General features: G+C 44.6%; 1 protein-coding gene across 2 annotated transcripts; it reads right to left on the bottom strand.

Moving 5' to 3' along the window:
* Positions 1–3,163: 3,163 nt before the first annotated feature.
* Positions 3,164–15,901, bottom strand: KLHL10 (kelch like family member 10). Of its 2 annotated transcripts, none has more exons than XM_087728698.1 (5): positions 15,667–15,901; positions 10,958–11,447; positions 8,100–8,717; positions 5,595–5,744; positions 3,164–3,559 (listed from the first exon to the last, which is right to left on the bottom strand). In XM_087728698.1, the coding sequence occupies exons 1-5, from the start codon at positions 15,852–15,854 to the stop codon at positions 3,185–3,187; spliced, it is 1,821 nt and encodes a 606-aa protein (XP_087584824.1). In that variant the 5' UTR covers positions 15,855–15,901; the 3' UTR covers positions 3,164–3,184. The 2 variants fall into 2 exon arrangements, with proteins under 2 accessions (XP_087584824.1, XP_087584825.1); XM_087728699.1 differs by lacking the exon at positions 15,667–15,901 and adding an exon at positions 15,259–15,317.
* Between the last annotated feature and the right edge of the window lie 1,166 nt (positions 15,902–17,067).

Here is a 17,067-nt window from a genome sequence, read left to right as displayed (position 1 = left end):
ATAGGATAGGATAGGATAATGGAATGAGAATACAATGGAATGGAATGAGAATAGAATCGAATAGAACAATGGAATGAGAATAGAACAATGGAATGAGAATAGAATGGAATGAGAATAGAATAGAATAATGGAATGGGAATAGAATAGAATAATGGAATGAGAATAGAACAATGGAATGAGAATAGAATGGAATGAGAATAGAATAGAATAATGGAATGGGAATAGAATAGAATAATGGAATGAGAATAGAACAATGGAATGAGAATAGAATCGAATAGAATAATGGAATGAGAATAGAATAGAATAATGGAATGAGAATAGAATGGAATAGAATAATGGAATGAGAATAGAATAGAATAATGGAAAGAATAGAATAATGGAATGAGAATAGAACAATGGAATGAGAATAGAATGGAATGAGAATAGAATAGAATAATGGAATGGGAATAGAATAGAATAATGGAATGAGAATAGAACAATGGAATGAGAATGGAATCGAATAGAATAATGGAAAGAATAGAATAGAATAATGGAATGAGAATAGAATAGAATAATGGAAAGAATAGAATAGAATAATGGAATGAGAATAGAATAATGGAATGAGAATAGAATAGAATAATGGAATGAGAATAGAGGATAATGGAATGAGAATAGAATAGAAAAATGGAATATAATAATGCAGTGGTCTCAACCTGTGGGTCGGGACCCCTTTGGGGGTCGAACAACCCTTTCACAGGGGTCGCCTAAGACCATCGGAAAAAACATATTTTTGAAAAAATATGGAAAACATAAAACAATTTTATGGTTCGGAATCACCACAACATGAGGAACTGTATTAAAGGGTCATGGCATTGGGAAGGTTGAGAACCACTGGGAAAATGGAATGAGAATAGAATAGGGTAGGGTAGGATAGGATAGAATAGAATAGCATAATGGAATGAGAATAGAATGGAATAAAATAATGGAATGAGAATACATTAGAATAGAACAGAATAATGGAATGAGAGTAGAATAGGATAGGATAGGATAGGATAGAATAGAATAACAGAGTTGGAAGGGACCTTGAAAGTCTTCTAGTCCAAACCCCCTGCCTAGGCAGGAAACCCTATACCGTTTCAGACAAATGGCTATCCAACATCTTCTTAAAGACTTCCAGTGTTGGGGCATTCACAACTCATGGAGGCAAGTTGTTCCACTGATTAATTGTTCTAACTGTCAGAGATTTTATCCTTAGTTCTTGGTTGCTTCTCTCCTTGATTAGTTTCCACCCATTACTTCTTATTCTACACTCAGGTGCTTTGGAGAATAGCTTGACTCCCTCTTCTTTGTGGCAACCCCTGAGATATTGGAACATTGCTATCATGTCTCCCCTAATCCTTTTTTCCATTAAACTAGACATATCCAGATCCTGCAACCGTTCTTCATATGTTTTAACCTCCAGTCCCCTAATCATCTTTGTTGCTCTTCTCTGCACTCTTTCTAGAGTCTCCACATCTGTTTTACATTGTTGGCGACCAATGTTGTGGGGGATTTAGCAATTCCTTATTCAGACGTACCACAAAAGAGTTAGCAATTGCTGCATTTGAATCTGCATCGGAGATCTGGCAGACCCTTATTCATACGTGCCACAGAGTTTGGGTATTCTCATATTTAGGATGAGTGCCCTTGCTTACCCACTCCATGGCGGCACCCATCGCAGCTGGAAAACCAGCTACCAGGACACCCTTACCTGGATCGGTGTGGCCAATCAAGTTCTGCCTCTTGAGATTTAGATGCATGCAAAGCAAAGCAAAGCTGACTTGCAATCAGTTTTTTCCCACTTTAATAGATGTAACATTCCAGATTTCATACTGAGTTTCTTTTCCCTTCCCCTCAGAGCTGACCTGAGCGTAGTACATAAAATTATCTACTACAATGTTCTACCTGTCAACGACTTCTTCAGCTTCAACCACAACAATACACGGGCACATAATAGATACAAACTCAAGGTAAATCGCTCCAAACTCGATTGCAGAAAATACGACTTCAGCAACAGAGTGGTCAACGCCTGGAATGCTCTACCTGACTCTGTGGTTTCTTCCCCAAACCCCAAAAACTTTAACCTTAGACTGTCTACTGTGGACCTCACCCCATTCCTAAGAGATCTGTAAGGGGGCATGCATACGTGCACCAGCGTGCCTTCCGTCCCTGTCCTAATGTTCCCTTTTATTCGTATCCATTTCCTGTATTCAAAATTTTGTATATACTGTTATCTATTATCTGATACACACTTGACAAAACAAATAAATAAAGTAAAATAATTGACTATTTATCAGTCCATCTCTCCAGAGCTTCTGTTATATGCTCCAGAATAGGGTTCCTTTTTTCCCTTTATTATGATGATAAATAGCTCAAGGGGGTGAACATATCCAACACAGCTTCCTGCGTCTCTTTTCCCCACAAGCAACAACCTTGTGAGGTAGGATGGGCAGATATCTATCTATCTATCTATCTATCTATCTCTCTCTCTCTCTCTCTCTCTCTCTCTCTCTCTCTCTCTCTCTCTCTCTCTCTCTCTCTCTCTCTCTCTCTCTGTCTGTCTGTCTGCCTGCCTGCCTGCCTGCCTGCCTGCCTGCCTGCCTGCCTACCTACCTACCAATCAATCTATCTATCAATCTATCTATCAATCTATCTATCTATCTATCAATCTATCTATCGATAGAGGAGGGGGGAGGGGGAGGGGGAAGGGGAGGGAGGGAGAGGGGGGAAGGGGAGGGAGGGAGGGAGAGAGGGGGGGGCGAGGGAGAGAGAGAGAGAGACTGGCTCAGTCACCCAGGCAGCTTTCACAACTAAGCAGCACTAGAACTCACCAACTCCTGGTGATTGGCTGAAAGTCACCTAGCCGGCTTTCATACCTAAGGAAGGACTAGAACTCACCAACTCCTAGTGATTGGCCGAAAGTCACCTAGCTGGCTTTCACGGCTTAAATGGGACTAGAACTTACCGTCTCCTGGTTTCTAACCTGGTACCTTAACCATTAGACCAAAGTGTCTCTTTAAATTAGCCAACAATGAGAAACGCGGCTTTCCCGCCACTCATAAGGACTAGCCTCTTGGTTTATTTGGAAGGAAGGAAAGAGGCCGTTTTACTTGTGCATCTAGTTCTTGCTTAGAGGGCTTTATTAGTCAAGGAGTGATTTCTTTTTTCACACTGGGAGTGTGCTAGTGGAGGACGAATATTTGACCTCGTCTCTCTGGGATGACCCCACATAGTTGTCCCGCCTGGCAGCGTACTCCCCGACGTTGGGCAGTCCCGGGACCACACAGCAGCTCAGCGCACTGCGGTAGATGCTCATGTCATGGGCATCATACCACTCGTCCGTCTTCTCGTCGTAGCACTCGACGTTGAACGTGGTCGTGAAGCCATTGAAGCCGCCCACCACAAAGAGCAGGTCGTCCACCACCTCAATGCCAAAGTTGCTCCGAGGGTTGAACATGGTCGGGATTGTGCGCCAAGTGTTGGCGATCGGGTTGTACGCCTCGGCGCTCCGCAGGCGGTTGGCGCCGTCAAAACCGCCTACCTGCAGAGGGCAAGAATCAAACCAAGGAACGACGTAAGGGGAAGGGCGGCTTGGCCCCATGGCAGATGGAGAAACCCCAAAATTTATTTGAATGGAATAGAGCTGGAAGGGACCTTGGAGGTCTTCTAGTCCAGCCCCCTGCTCAAGCAGGAGGTCCTATACCATTTCAGACAAGTGACTCTCCAATGTCTTCTTAAAAGCCTCCAGTGATGAAGCACCTACAACTTCTGAAGGTAAGCTATTCCACCAGTTAATTGTCCTCACCAAGGGTGTCAAACTGGCAACCCACAGACTGAATGCATCACATGTGGGTCACGGCCACTCTAGCTCCACAAATGGGGGAAATGTCACATGACAGCAAGGGGACACGGCGAGTTGCACACACATGGTCCTCACTGTTAGGAAGTTTCTCCTTAATTCCAGGTTCCTTATCTACCTACCCCATGGACTTCTTAAAAGTGCAGAGAAGAACAACAAAGAGGATTAGGGGACTGGAGGCTAAAACATATGAAGAACGGTGGCAGGAACTGGGTAGGTCTAGTTTAATGAAAAGAAGGACTAGGGGAGACAGGATAGCAGTGTTCCAATATCTCAGGGGCTGCCACAAAGAAGAGGGAGTCAAACTATTCTCCAAAGCACCTGAGGGCAGGACAAGAAGCAATGGGTGGAAACTAATCAAGGAGAGAAGCAACCTGGAATTAAGGAGAAATTTTCTAAGCTGCATCAACAGAGGGATAGAATCAAGATCACTTGAAGTATTAATACCACTTTATAAGGCCTTGGTAAGGCCACACTTGGAATATGGCATCCAGTTTTGGTTGCCACGATGTAGAAAAGATGTGGAGACTCTGGAAAAAGTGCAGAGAAGAGCAGCAAAGATGATTAGGGGTCTGGAGGCTAAAACATATGAAGAATGGTTGCAGGAACTGGATAGGTCTAGTTTAATGAAAAGAAGGACTGGGGAGACATGATAGCAGTCTTCCAATATCTCAGGGGTTGCCCCAAAGAAGAGGGAGTCAAGCTATTCTCCAAAGCACCTGAGGGCAGGACAAGGAGCAATGGGTGGAAACTAATCAAAACAGAGAAGCAACTTAGAATTAAGGAGAAATTTCCTGACAGTGAGCACAATCAACCAGTGGAACAGCTTGCCACCAGAAGTTGTGAATGCTCCATCAGTGGAGACTTTTAAGAGGAGACTGGATAATCATTTGTCTGAAGTGGTGTAGGGTTTCCTGTCTAGATGGGGGGGTTGGACTAGATGACCACCAAGGTCCCTTCCAACTCTCTCATTCTATTCTAAAACAACCCTGACCAACTTGCACTCCTCCAAGATGTGGTGGACTGCTTGTCCACAATCTAGGACAGGGATGTCAAACTCAAGGGGGCGGATCTGGCCAGCAGGTGCTTAGATCTGGCCTGCGAGGCCACCCTGGAAACAGCAAAGGAGTGGCACCGCGGTGCCTCTACCAGCGAAAACTGTGTTCGGGAGGGCTGCTGCGCACGGCCTTCCCAGGCTCCGTTTTCAGCCGCGATGGCCTCCTGCCACCCTCTGCTGGCAAAGGGCGGCAGGAGGCTGTCGCGGCTGAAAATGGAGCTCGGGAACCCATTTTCGCTGGCAGTGCCTGGGCCACCACTGGCGCCCCCGACATGAGTGACATCAAGCTGGCCACACCCATCCTATCCCCCCCAAGGTCAAACGACCCCGATGCGGTCCTCGATGGAGTCGAGTTTGACACCCCTGATCTTGGAGTTGTTTCCCGACTGTTCTAGAGCAGTGTTTCTCAACCTTGGCCACTTGAAGATGTCCGGACTTCAACTCCCAGAATTCCCCAGCCAGCGAATGCTGGCTGGGGAATTCTGGGAGTTGAAGTCCAGACATCTTCAAGTAGCCAAGGTTGAGAAACACTGTTCTAGAGGGCCAGGGCTTGGAGAGAGCTGCCCTAGACGGCGCATAGAACCGTTCAGCTAGCAACCGCGATTGAAGGATGCTGCCGGCTCGCCTGCCCTTACCGCCCCAAGAGGACCCCAGCCTTACCGCGTAGACGTGTTCCCCGTACGCGATCACGCCGATCCCGCTGCGCCTGCTTCGCATGGGAGCAATCAAGCTCCACTGATCCACCTTGGCATCGTAGACCTCCGCCGTGAAGAGACACTCGTTCCCATTGAAACCACCGCAAATGTAAACCTTGTGTTTGCAGAAACCCAAAAACGGGGAAAAAGGAGGGGGGAGTTCATTAGATGCCTGCGAGCACTGAGAACGTTGGAAGGGCATTATTGATAAGGATAAGGGATACAGTTAATGACACATATATGTACTATCATAATAAAAGGAACATGGACACAAATTGTAAACAGTGATTTGAGGGGAGAAAAGGGCTCAGATATTTTGTCAACTAGTTTTTGTTTAGAATGTGTTATAAAGGTTTAAGGCTATTGGATGACTTTTGTAATAATTAATGAAATGCCATTAGGTGGTTGTGTTTCTTTGAACTATGGATTATTCTAGGCAAAAGGACATTAAAACAATTTCAGCTAAATGAGAACTATGATATGGTGAAAGTAAGACTCATTAAGAACTTTGATATTCGATATGAACGTAAGTAAGGATTCTGGAAGAGATGCACGAAAGCTAATTGTAACCAATTGACACACTTTCTACAAGATGTAATGTAAGATGGTCATTTTTGTGTGGTGTTTGTTTAGTAAAAATTAAAAAAAATGTTTATTTTAAAAAAAAATCAGAGGTGGGTTTCTACTGGTTTGGACTGTTCCCTGCCCTACTCTCCCCATTTATTCGTATCCATTTCCTGTATTCATCATCTTGCATATACTTCCATCTATTATCTGATACACGCTTGACAAAACAAAGAAATAAAATGAAATAAAATAAATGACTCTTTATGTGTTCACCTCTCCAGAGCTTCTGTTATAGGTGCCACAACAGGTTTCCTTTCTTGCCTTGATTATGATGGCAAATAGCTCAAGGGGGTGAACATATCCAACACATCTTCCTATGCCTCTTTTCCCCACAAGCAACAACCTTGTGAGGTAGGTTGGGAAGAGAGAGAGGGAGGGAGGGAGGGAGAGAGAGGGAGAGAGAGAGAGGGAGAGGGAGAGAGAGGGAGAGGGAGGGAGAGGGAGAGGGAGAGAGTGGGAGAGAGAGGGAGAGAGAGGGAGAGGGAGAGAGAGGGAGAGAGAGAGGGGGAGATGGAGAGAGAGAGAGACTGGCCCAAACTCATCCAGGCAGCTTTCACGACTCAGCAGCACTAGAACTCACCATCTCCTGGTGACTGGCAAAAATCACCCAGCTAGCTTGCGTGCCTAAGGCAGGACTAGAACTCACCTTCTCCTGGTGATTGGCCCAAAGTCACCTAGCCGGCTTTCATGGCTTAGGAAGGACTAGAACTCACCATCTCCTGGTGATTGGCTGAAAGTCACCCAGCCAGCTTTCATGACTAATCAGCACTAGAACTCACCATTTCCTGGTGATTGGCTGAAAATCACCCAGCCAGCTAGGAAGTTAGCACCCACTCCTCTCCTAGGGGAATGAAATATTTTGAGAACTATTAAAAAAAGGCAGAATATTATATTTCCCTGAATGATAAGCTTTTGTTTTAGAGGGAGAAAACAGCCCCCGCCTTTTCTTAATAGCCCACAGCAGAGGTCACCACTTAAGAGGCAAAGTGACAGATAGCTCTATTCATAGGCAAAGCAAATATTGCCGGCAGAAATCCATTCCAGGCAGGAGGGTTTTGAAATTCCCTGCTGCAAAGTCTGAACAAAGGCAGAGTGATAGGATTAGCCCTCACCAGTGGTGAAATTCAAAAAGTTTTTACTACCGGTTCTGTGTGCATGGCTTGGTGGGCGTGGGTGTGGTTTGGTGGGCGTGGCAGGGGAAGGATACTGCAAAATCCCCATTCCCTCCCCCCCACTCTGGGGACAGTCAGAGGTGGCATTTGCCAGTTCTCCAAATAACTCAAAATTTCCGCTACCGGTTCTCCAGAACCTATCAGAACCTGCTGGATTTCACCCCTGGCCATCACTCAAGATCCAAACCACAATAGGGATTGCCCAACACCCTTTCAGAAGATGAGCCTCTTCATCCCATCTCATCTCAGCAGCCCAAACTTCAACCAAACCTGGGAGCTCAGGCAACCTATAGAGCAGTGATGGCGAACTTTTTCAGCCCCAAGTGCCGAAAAGGGGGCGCTTTGCGTGTGGTGCGGGGGCCTAGAGGTGGCACTCTTGCCTCACAAGCAGGAGGCTGTGAGTTCGATATCTGCAGAGGCATATATTTCACTCTCTGGGCACCGTGAGAAAATGTCTGCTGCAAAAAACAAAACTCCGCACCGGTGACAAGAAAAGCATCCGGCCAGTAAACACTCAGCTCCATTTAGTTGCCCAGACTCCAACCTGCAAAGAGATTATGGTGTCATTTAAAGGAGGAGAAGATGATGATGATGATGAAAAATCCAAGACATGAGCCTGCAAAGGGCCTGGCAATTCTACTCCCCGCCGGAAAATTCTGCACAATAATTACCTTTCCGTAGAGTGTCGTGGCACTCGCGTCACTCCTCTGCTCGTGCATGGGAGCGATTAAGGTCCACTGGTTGGTCTCGGGCTCGTACCTCTCTGCCGTGTTGAGGCGCACGTAGCCGTCAAAGCCACCCATGGCATAGATGAAGTTATCAAGGACTGTGACGCTAACGTAGCAGCGCCTGGAGTGCATGGGGGCCACCTGGTGCCAGGTTTTTTTGATGGGCTCAAACCGCTTGACGCTGTTGAAATAGTCCACGCTGTCAAAGCCGCCAATGATGTAGACGTAGCCCTTCAGGTAGGCAGCACCGTGGTACGCCCGGGGACTCTCCTGCTGGCAAGTCACATTCACCCAACGATCCGCCCGGGCGTCGTACGTCTCAATCGCATTGGTCGGGCTCCCTCCGCTCCAGCCGCCAATGGCAAACAGGATGGCGTAAGGGAGCCGGGGTCTCGTCAGGGGATTGGTGAAGTCGGAACTCGAAGGGCCGTTCATGTTCAGGTCGTACATGGCTTTGAGGGCATCGATCACGATGGGCTTGCACTCCTCGCTGTCCTTCACGTAATCGTGCATTTTGACGTTGTTCATGAAGTACTCCGCGTGCATCAAGGCCAGGCGCACCTTCAAAGACAGGAAGAGGGTTGAGGGGATTGCAGATGTTTTCAAGAAGAGAATATAGGCTGCTGAACATTCTCCATCTTCCAGGGAAAGCTGCTGGAAGGTTGAGCCATGGGCAACTGGAACTAACAAAAATAAGTCCTGCTACCATGACTCAATTTTCAGACAACTGGACGATTGAGAATCTTTAAGATTACGAGCCCTGGTGGCACAGAGGTTACGGTGCATTGTTGCAGGCTAACTCTGCCCACTGTCAGCAGTTCAATCCTGAATGGCTCATGGTTGACTCATCCTTCCATCCTTCCGAGGTGGGTAAAATGAGGAGCCAGATTGTTGACGGCAAGAGGCTGACTCTGTAAACCACTTAGGGGGGGCTGTGAAAGCACCATGAAGCGGTATATAAGTCTAAGTGCTATTGCTCTTTTCTTTCTTTCCTTCCTTCCTTCCTTCCTTCCTTCCTTCCTTCCTTCCTTCCTTCCATCCATCCATCCATCCATCCATCCATCCATCCATCCATCCATCGTGCACAGTGGTTAGAATGCAGTACTGTAGGCTACTTCTGCTGCCTGCCGGCTGCCGGCTGCCTGCAATTTGGCAGTTCAAATCTCCCCAGGCTCAAGGTTGACTCAGCCTTCCCTCCTTCTGAGGTGGGTAAAATGAGGACCCAGATAGAGCATAAGTTCTCTTGCTCTTTTTTTCTCCTTCCCTCCCTCCCTTGCTCTTTCCTTCCTTCCTTCTTTCCTTCCTCCTTCCCTCCCTCCCTCCCTCCCTCCCTCCCTCCTTCCCATCCATCCATCCATCCATGATACACAGTGGTTAGAATGCAGTAATGCAGGCTAATTCTGCCCACTGCCAGCAGTTTGATCCTGACCGGCTCAAGGTTGACTCAGCCTTCCATCCTTCTGAGGTCAGTAAAATAAGGACCCAGATTGCTGGAGGCCATATAATGGCTCTCTAAACTGCTTACAGAGAGCTGTAAAGCACTGTGAAGCGATAAATGTATAGGTCTAAGTGCTATTGCTATTGCTATTGGCTCAGCCTTCCAACCTTCCGAGGTGGGTAAAATGAGGACCCAGATTGCTGGAGGCAATATACTGAGTCTCTAAACCGTTTAGAGAGGGCTGTAGAGCATTGTGAAGTGGTATATAAGTCTCAAGTGCTATTTCTCTCTTCATCAACATATTGCAATAGACTTTGGGAAGGAAACCCCTGAGGTTGGTGCAAGAGGATTGGTAACGCTTCAACGACTCTCTGCCTTATGAACTTGGTCAGATTAATGAAGCTGCTTTCATGAGCAGCGAAATGTCTCAAGCTAACTAAAACTAGTCCAGTTGCCATCACTCACCTTCAGCCAAGAAGACGAAAAGCGATAGCAGGGCATCTGTAGGGAGACTCAAAAATGTCAAGAGAGTGCCCACCATTGTATGATCTTTTTATTCTTAAGAGCTGAATGCAACAAAATTTCATGTGAATGTATGCTAATTAGTGTCCATTTAAAGTGGCAATATTCTGTATTCTATTCTATTCTAATCTATTCCTATTCCCTATTCCCTATTCTTATTCTATTCTATTCTATTCCATTCTATTCTTTCTCTATTCCTATTCCCTATTCTTATTCTATTATTCTATTCTATTCTGTTCTATCCTATCCTTATTCTATTCTATTTTATTCTATTTTTTCTCTATTCCTATTCCCTATTCTTATTATTTTCTTATTCTATTCTATCCTATCGAATCCTATCCTATCTTTCTTATTCTATTCTATTTTATTCTATTCTTTCTCTATTCCTATTCCCGATTCCCTATTCTTATTCTTATTTTCTTATTCGTTTGTATTCTTGTTATTCTATTCTATTTTATTCTATTCTTTCTTTATTCCTATTCCTCCTCCTCCTCCTCCTCCTTCTTCTTTCCTATCCTAGCCCTAGCCTTATTCTATTTATTCATTCTTTATTCTATTTATTCTCTGTTCTGTTCTATTCCCTCTCTGCCTGCCTATCTCTGCCCACCAATCAAGTTCCTGCAAGATGTTTGCATAGCGGTCAGTCTGTGCCCAGGTTGGTGAGCAGCTCCCTTTTTCTGCCCAGCTGGGTGACCTTGAAGCAGAGCCTGGAGGCAGCTTCTACTTTTGTTTCCCCACAAGCCTGCCGCTCCTTTCATTTTCCTCCCCCCCCCCCCACAATTTTATGGCACACGGTCGCCGCATAATAGTGAACATAAGGTGGCAGCTGACCTAAACTCACCTTCGGTAGCAGGACCGCCATGTGCTGTTTCCGGTTGGGAGGTTCGTGGGCGATCCACTTGAGAATGGCTTCGAAGACAGCGTCTTCCTGCTTCACGTTGAGTTCGTCCTTTTCAATGATGTCCTTAAACTCATTGACCGAGAGCTCCAGGAATTCAGTCGACGCTTTTACCATTTCCTCAAAGTTGTGCAGGATGAACATGTAGGCGGCCTGACGTAGCTCCGGGCAGTAGTAATACTCGGTGAATTTGCAGATGCCGATGCAATTTTCTAAACAGAGCTGAGACTTCATAAAGTCGGAGCAGGCCCTGACAATACCCATCACATTAAACTGGTCGGCGGCCACTAGGAGCCTCTCCACATTGTCCACCGTAATGGGCACTGTCCTTGTGTAAGCGTATTCAATAATGAGCTTCATCATATCTGGGGTAATACCAGGAATATTATATATCTTTTTTTCGGAGTTGTTCCAACTACTGGTAAACAGAGCTCTGCAAGAGAAGTATTAACAGTCATGGTGTGCTGGGCCTCCAAGGGACAGTGTTGGCTTAATACTGGAGTCTCCAAACTTGGTAACTTTTAAGACTTGTGAACTTCAACTCCCAGAATTCCTGGCTGGTGGATTCTGGGAGTTGAAGTCCAGAAATCTTAAAGTTGCTAAGTTTGGAGACTCATGGCTTAATGAAATCCCTCCAGCTTGCTTGCTTATTAGTTTGTTTACTTGTTTAAAATAAGATAACTTTTACTGTGACTTTTTTTCGGTGAACACACTGCACAGATTTTTAAAAAAATGAAATTCTGGTTCCGGCTCTCAAAAGAAAAATGAATATAAAGGTAAAGGTTCTCCTTGCACATCTGTGCTAGTCGTTCCTGACTCTAGGGGGTGGTGCTCATCTCCATTTCAAAGCCGAGGAGCCAGCACTGTCTGAAGAAGTCTCCGTGGTCATGTGGCCGGCATGACTCAATGCCAAAGGCGCACGGAACACTGTTCCCTTCCCACCAAAGGTGGTTCCTATTTTTCTACTTGCATTTTTACGTGCTTTCGAACTGCTAGGTTGGCAGAAGCTGGGACAAGTAACGGGAGCTCACTCTGTTACACGGCGCTAGGGATCCAAACCGCTGAACTGCTGACCTTTCCGATTGACAAGCTCAGCGTCTTAGCCACTGAGCCACCGCTGTTTAAAATAAGATAATCATTATTGACATTTTGTTCTGTGAACACACTACTGAGATTCTGACGCCCGCTCTCAAAAGAAAAATAAATGGATAACCATAAAAATAAATATATAGCCCTAATAACAAATATAAATAAAAACCATAAACATAAAGATATAACCATATATTTATTGGAGGCATCCCTTTATTTATTTTTATGTGTAACACAAGGCAGTAAACATAGCCAACCTACTTTCCTTCTCCTACTTTTCTCCACAATCACCATCCTGTGAGCTGAGTGAATGACGGGTCCAAAGTCAGCCAGTTGAAGGCAGGACCAGAAGCAATGGATGGAAACTAATCAAGGAGAGAAGCTACGGTGGAACTAGAACTCACGGTCTCCCGCTTTCTAAGCTATTCACCTAACCACTAAACTGGTTCTCCAACTGGTTCGCCGCTTTCCCTACCATCTCTCTTATACGTTTGAAACATTGAAAGCTATTAGTGGCCTGCTTCAAAAATAAGTCACAAAATTTAGTTAGTCTTTCTCTCTCTCTGTCTCCTCCCCGCCCTACTATTTGATTAAGGAGCTTGACACACAGAGATTTAACTTTGGATCAATTTGGGGTCCAAAGTCTATTAAAAGCTTCTTTCCTGGTTGCATTAAATCCATAGTAACAGTTTAACTTAGTGACATGTGTATTTATTTCGTACTGTTTTAATTTTTTTTCTGTCTTATTGTATGTACTGCCATATGTAGATGTAGAAATCATACATACATACATACATACATACATACATACATATGGTAAAGCAGTGTTTTTCAACCACTGTGCCGCGGCACACTAGTGTGCCGTGACATAGTGTAAGGTGTGCCGTGGGAGAATTACTTTATATATAGTCAATATAGGCACAGAGTTAAATTTTTTTAACATTTTCTAATGGTGGTGTGCCTCGTGATTTTTTTTCATGAAAAAAGTGTGCCTTTGCACAAAAAAGGTTGAAAAACACTGTGGTAAAGGTTCCCCTCGCACATCTGTGCTAGTCATTCCCGACTCTAGTGGGCGGTGCTCATCTCCGTTTCAAAGCCGAAGAGCCAGCGCTGTCTGAAGACGTCTCCATACTCATGTGGCCAGCATGACTAAACATCGAAGGTGTAAGGAATGCTGTTACCTTCCCACCAAAGGTGGTTCCTATTTTTCTACTTGCTTTTTTTACATGCTTTCGAACTGCTAGGTTGGCAGAAGCTTGGACAAGTAACAGGAGCTCACTCTGTTACGTGGTGCTAGGGATTCGAACCACTGAACTGCTGACCTTTCTGATCGACAAGCTCAGCATCTTAGCCACTGAGCCACTGCGTCCCATACATACATACATACATACATACATACATACATACATACATACATACATACATACATACATACATACTTTCCTCAATAAATCAACGTAGTAGAATGTTTGTGATTCATCAGTTTAACTGGGTTTTCATCTTGTTTTAGGACTTACCTGGAAAGCAGGTCACATTGCATTTATAAGGAAGTATTGGACATTCAAAAGAGTTTGCAAACTTTTAAGCACCATAGATGATTTCTCAGCTTAATCGCTATACCCCATTTAAGTTATTTTTGGGGTGCCAGTGTATTCTCTTCTAGAAGAGAGGAGCAACCTATTTTCCAAAGCACCCGAAAGCAGGCAAGAAGCTATGGATGGAAACTAATCAAGGAGGGAAGCAACCTGGAACTAAGGAGAAATTTCCTGACAGTTAGAAAAAATCATCAGTGGAACAACTTGCCTCCAGAAGTTGTGGGTACTGCAACACTGGAGGTTTTTGAGAAGAGATAGGACAACCATTTGTCTGAAATGGTATAGGGTTTTCTGCTTGAGCAGGGGGTTGGACTAGAAGACCTCCAAGGTCCCTTCCAACTCTGTTATTCTGTAGAGGGATGGAAGCAAACACATTTCTGGCTTGATCTCACAATATCCTAAAATCATTTCAATGGAATTTATTTTATCCCCGAAAAAAGCAAAATACTTAAGCAAAATTCAAACTCCATCTGCCTTTTGTATAGCACTTTCCCCAAATTTGATGCTCTCCAAATGTTTTCTAATTGTAATGTATAATGGTATCTGGAGGGTGCCAGATGTGGAGAAAACTGCTCTAAATTCTCATTCTTGCTTTTCTGTGATCCTAGCTCATGCATTTTTTTTCTTTTTTTTGTACAGCAGTATTGAACACCCCCTAATCCACACACTGTACAAATGTTGGACTGTTAAAAACTACCTTCTTTATTTTAGAATGTCATTTAACCCGAGAAGGCAAACAATACCCTTAAAAAAGGTTTGCTATCTGTGTTTTTTTTATTTAAAAAGATGAGTTATTTTAAAGGAAACAGAAGACTCTTAATCAGATAGGTAGCTACGGAGTTTCCCAATCATCCAGGTCACGGTTATCCCAAAAGTGCTTTTTTCCAACTGGACTTAGTTTTGTTTTTCCTTTGAATGTGTTTAAATCCTTCTCTTCCAAGAAGCTTAGAATTCTAGAAGCCTTTTGGATAGCGAAACATTATCAAAGGGGGGAAAACAGGTACATTATAGGTGGTACCTTGCTCAATAATAGTAACTGTGAAAGGGATCTTGGAAGCCTGGTGGACAACCATTTAAATATGAGCCAGCTGTGTGCAGCAGCTGCCAAAAAAGCCAACATAGTTCTAGGCTGCATAAACAGAGGGATATAATCAAGGTCACGTGAAGTGTTAATACTACTTTATAATGCCTTGGTAAGGCCACACTTGGAATCCTGCATTCAGTTTTGGTCACCACGATGTAGAAAAGATGTGGAGACTCTGGAAAAAGTGCAGAGAAGAGCAACAAAGATGATTAGGGGACTGGAGGCTAAAACATATGAAGAACGGTTGCAGGAACTGGGTATGTCTAGTTTAATGAAAAGAAGGACGAGGGGAGACATGATAGCAGTCTTCCAATATCTCAGGGGTTGCCACAAAGAAGAGCGAGTCAGACTATTCTCCAAGGCACCTGAGGGCAGAACAAGCAGCAATGGGTGGAAACTAATCAAGGAGAGAAGCAACTTAGAACTGAGGAGAAATTTCCTGACAGTTAGAACAATTCATCAGTAAAACAACTTGCCTCCAGAAGCTGTGAATGCCCCAACACTGGAAGTCTTTAAGAAGATGTTGGATAGCCATTTATCTGAAATGGTATAGGGTCTCCTGCCTAGGCAGGGAGTTGGATTAGAAGACCTCCAAGGTCCCTTCCAACTCTATTGTATTGTATTATAATGCTTTGATAAACAAACCAAGAAAGTCCAGTTGCCTTTTAGAAAACACACCTCCACAAAGACCCTTATGATTAGAATTGCTCCTTCTCCTACAACCGGGGGGAGGGGTGTATTTATATGCTGCTTGTCTGGCCAGGGGCCACCCAAGGTGGCTACAATCATTACGCTGTCCAGATAAGAGTATCCACCATCCAACTGATGGGAGGGGGATCTTGGCTGGTTGCTTACATCCCTTTCAAGAGACGGGGAGCACTGACCGAAAATAAGAGCTGCAGCTACAGAGAATGTTCTTATGAGCATTGAATTCACACCCGTTGACTTTGATGATGACGTCACACAGCTTCCCTTCCAGCCGAAGTTCGTTGAAGACCGTACAAGCCATCGCACTCATCTTCCGCTCCATGTGGCGATAGGAGTACCCTGCCGAAGCAGAGGTATCATCCATTCTTTCAAAGTGGGGGGAGGCAGCGGGAAATGCTGCCAGGCCTTCCACTTAACCCTCCTCTTGGGAAAAAAAAAGGGTGTGATTGGTCCAGGGGTTCCAGAACCCCCGCCCATAATGAGACCCTTGACATGAACAAGTTCTAGAACTCCACTGCCCTCCAAAGCAGCATTGCCTTCGCAAGAAGGGAGAAGGTCGCGTTGGGCATCTTCAGGGCTCCTCAATGTCTGCAGAGATGCTCAACCATCCAGGTGACGGTTGGAGGGGACTGGAGGCTGAAACATCTGAAGAACGGTTGCTGGAATTGGGTATGTCTAGTTTAATGGAAAGAAGGACTAAGGGAGACATGATAGTGACACGATAGTATATATTGGATAGTGTTCTAACATCTCAGGAGTTGGCATAAAGAAGATGGAGTCAACCTATTCTCCAAAGAACCTGTAGGCAAGATAAGAAGCAATGGATAGAAACTAATCAAGGAGAGAAGCAACCTAGAGCTAAGGAGAAACTTCCTGACAGTTAGAACAATTAACCTGTGGAACAACTTGCCTCCAGAAGTTGTGGGTGCGCCATCACTGGAGGTTTTTAAGAAGGATTGGTCAACCATTTGTCTGAAATGGCACAGGGTTTTCTGCTTGAGACTAGACGACCTCCAAGGTCCCTTCCAATCCTGTTATTCTGTTCTGTTATTCTGTTAGATTAAGTATCTTGTACAACTGCCATGCTGGGGGAGTTTACTTATGTCTTAACTGCAAGAAATTCTAATTGATGGCCACAAGATTAGGTGTCTGGAGACTAAATCCTATGATGAATAGGTAAGGGAAGTAGGCATCTTTAGCCTAATGAAGAAAAAGCTCAGTGGAGACATGATAGCTATCTATCAGTACTTGGGGGGTATTACAAAAAAGAGGGGGGTCAATTTATTCTCCATACCATTTAAAGACAGGACAAGAAGCAATTGGTGGAAATTAATCAAGGAGAGAAGCAACCTGGAACTAAGGAGAAATTTCCTGACAGTTAGAATAATTAACCAGTGGAACAACTTGCCTCCAGAAGTTGTGAGCGCTTCAACACACAAGTTTTCCAAGAGATTGGACAACCAATTGTTGGGAATAATATAGGGTTTCCTGCTTGAGCAGAAGGTTGGACTAGAAGATCTCTAAGGTCCCTCCCAACTCTATTATGGTTGTCCCAAAGGTGCTTTTTCCAAAAGGCA

This window comes from Thamnophis sirtalis, unplaced genomic scaffold, assembly GCF_051295495.1.
Source record: "Thamnophis sirtalis isolate CommonGarterSnake01/CBP01778 unplaced genomic scaffold, rThaSir2_p1.2 scaffold_14, whole genome shotgun sequence".
Taxonomy (NCBI): Eukaryota; Metazoa; Chordata; class Lepidosauria; order Squamata; family Natricidae; genus Thamnophis; species Thamnophis sirtalis.
This window is presented reverse-complemented; position numbering and strand designations above follow the sequence as displayed.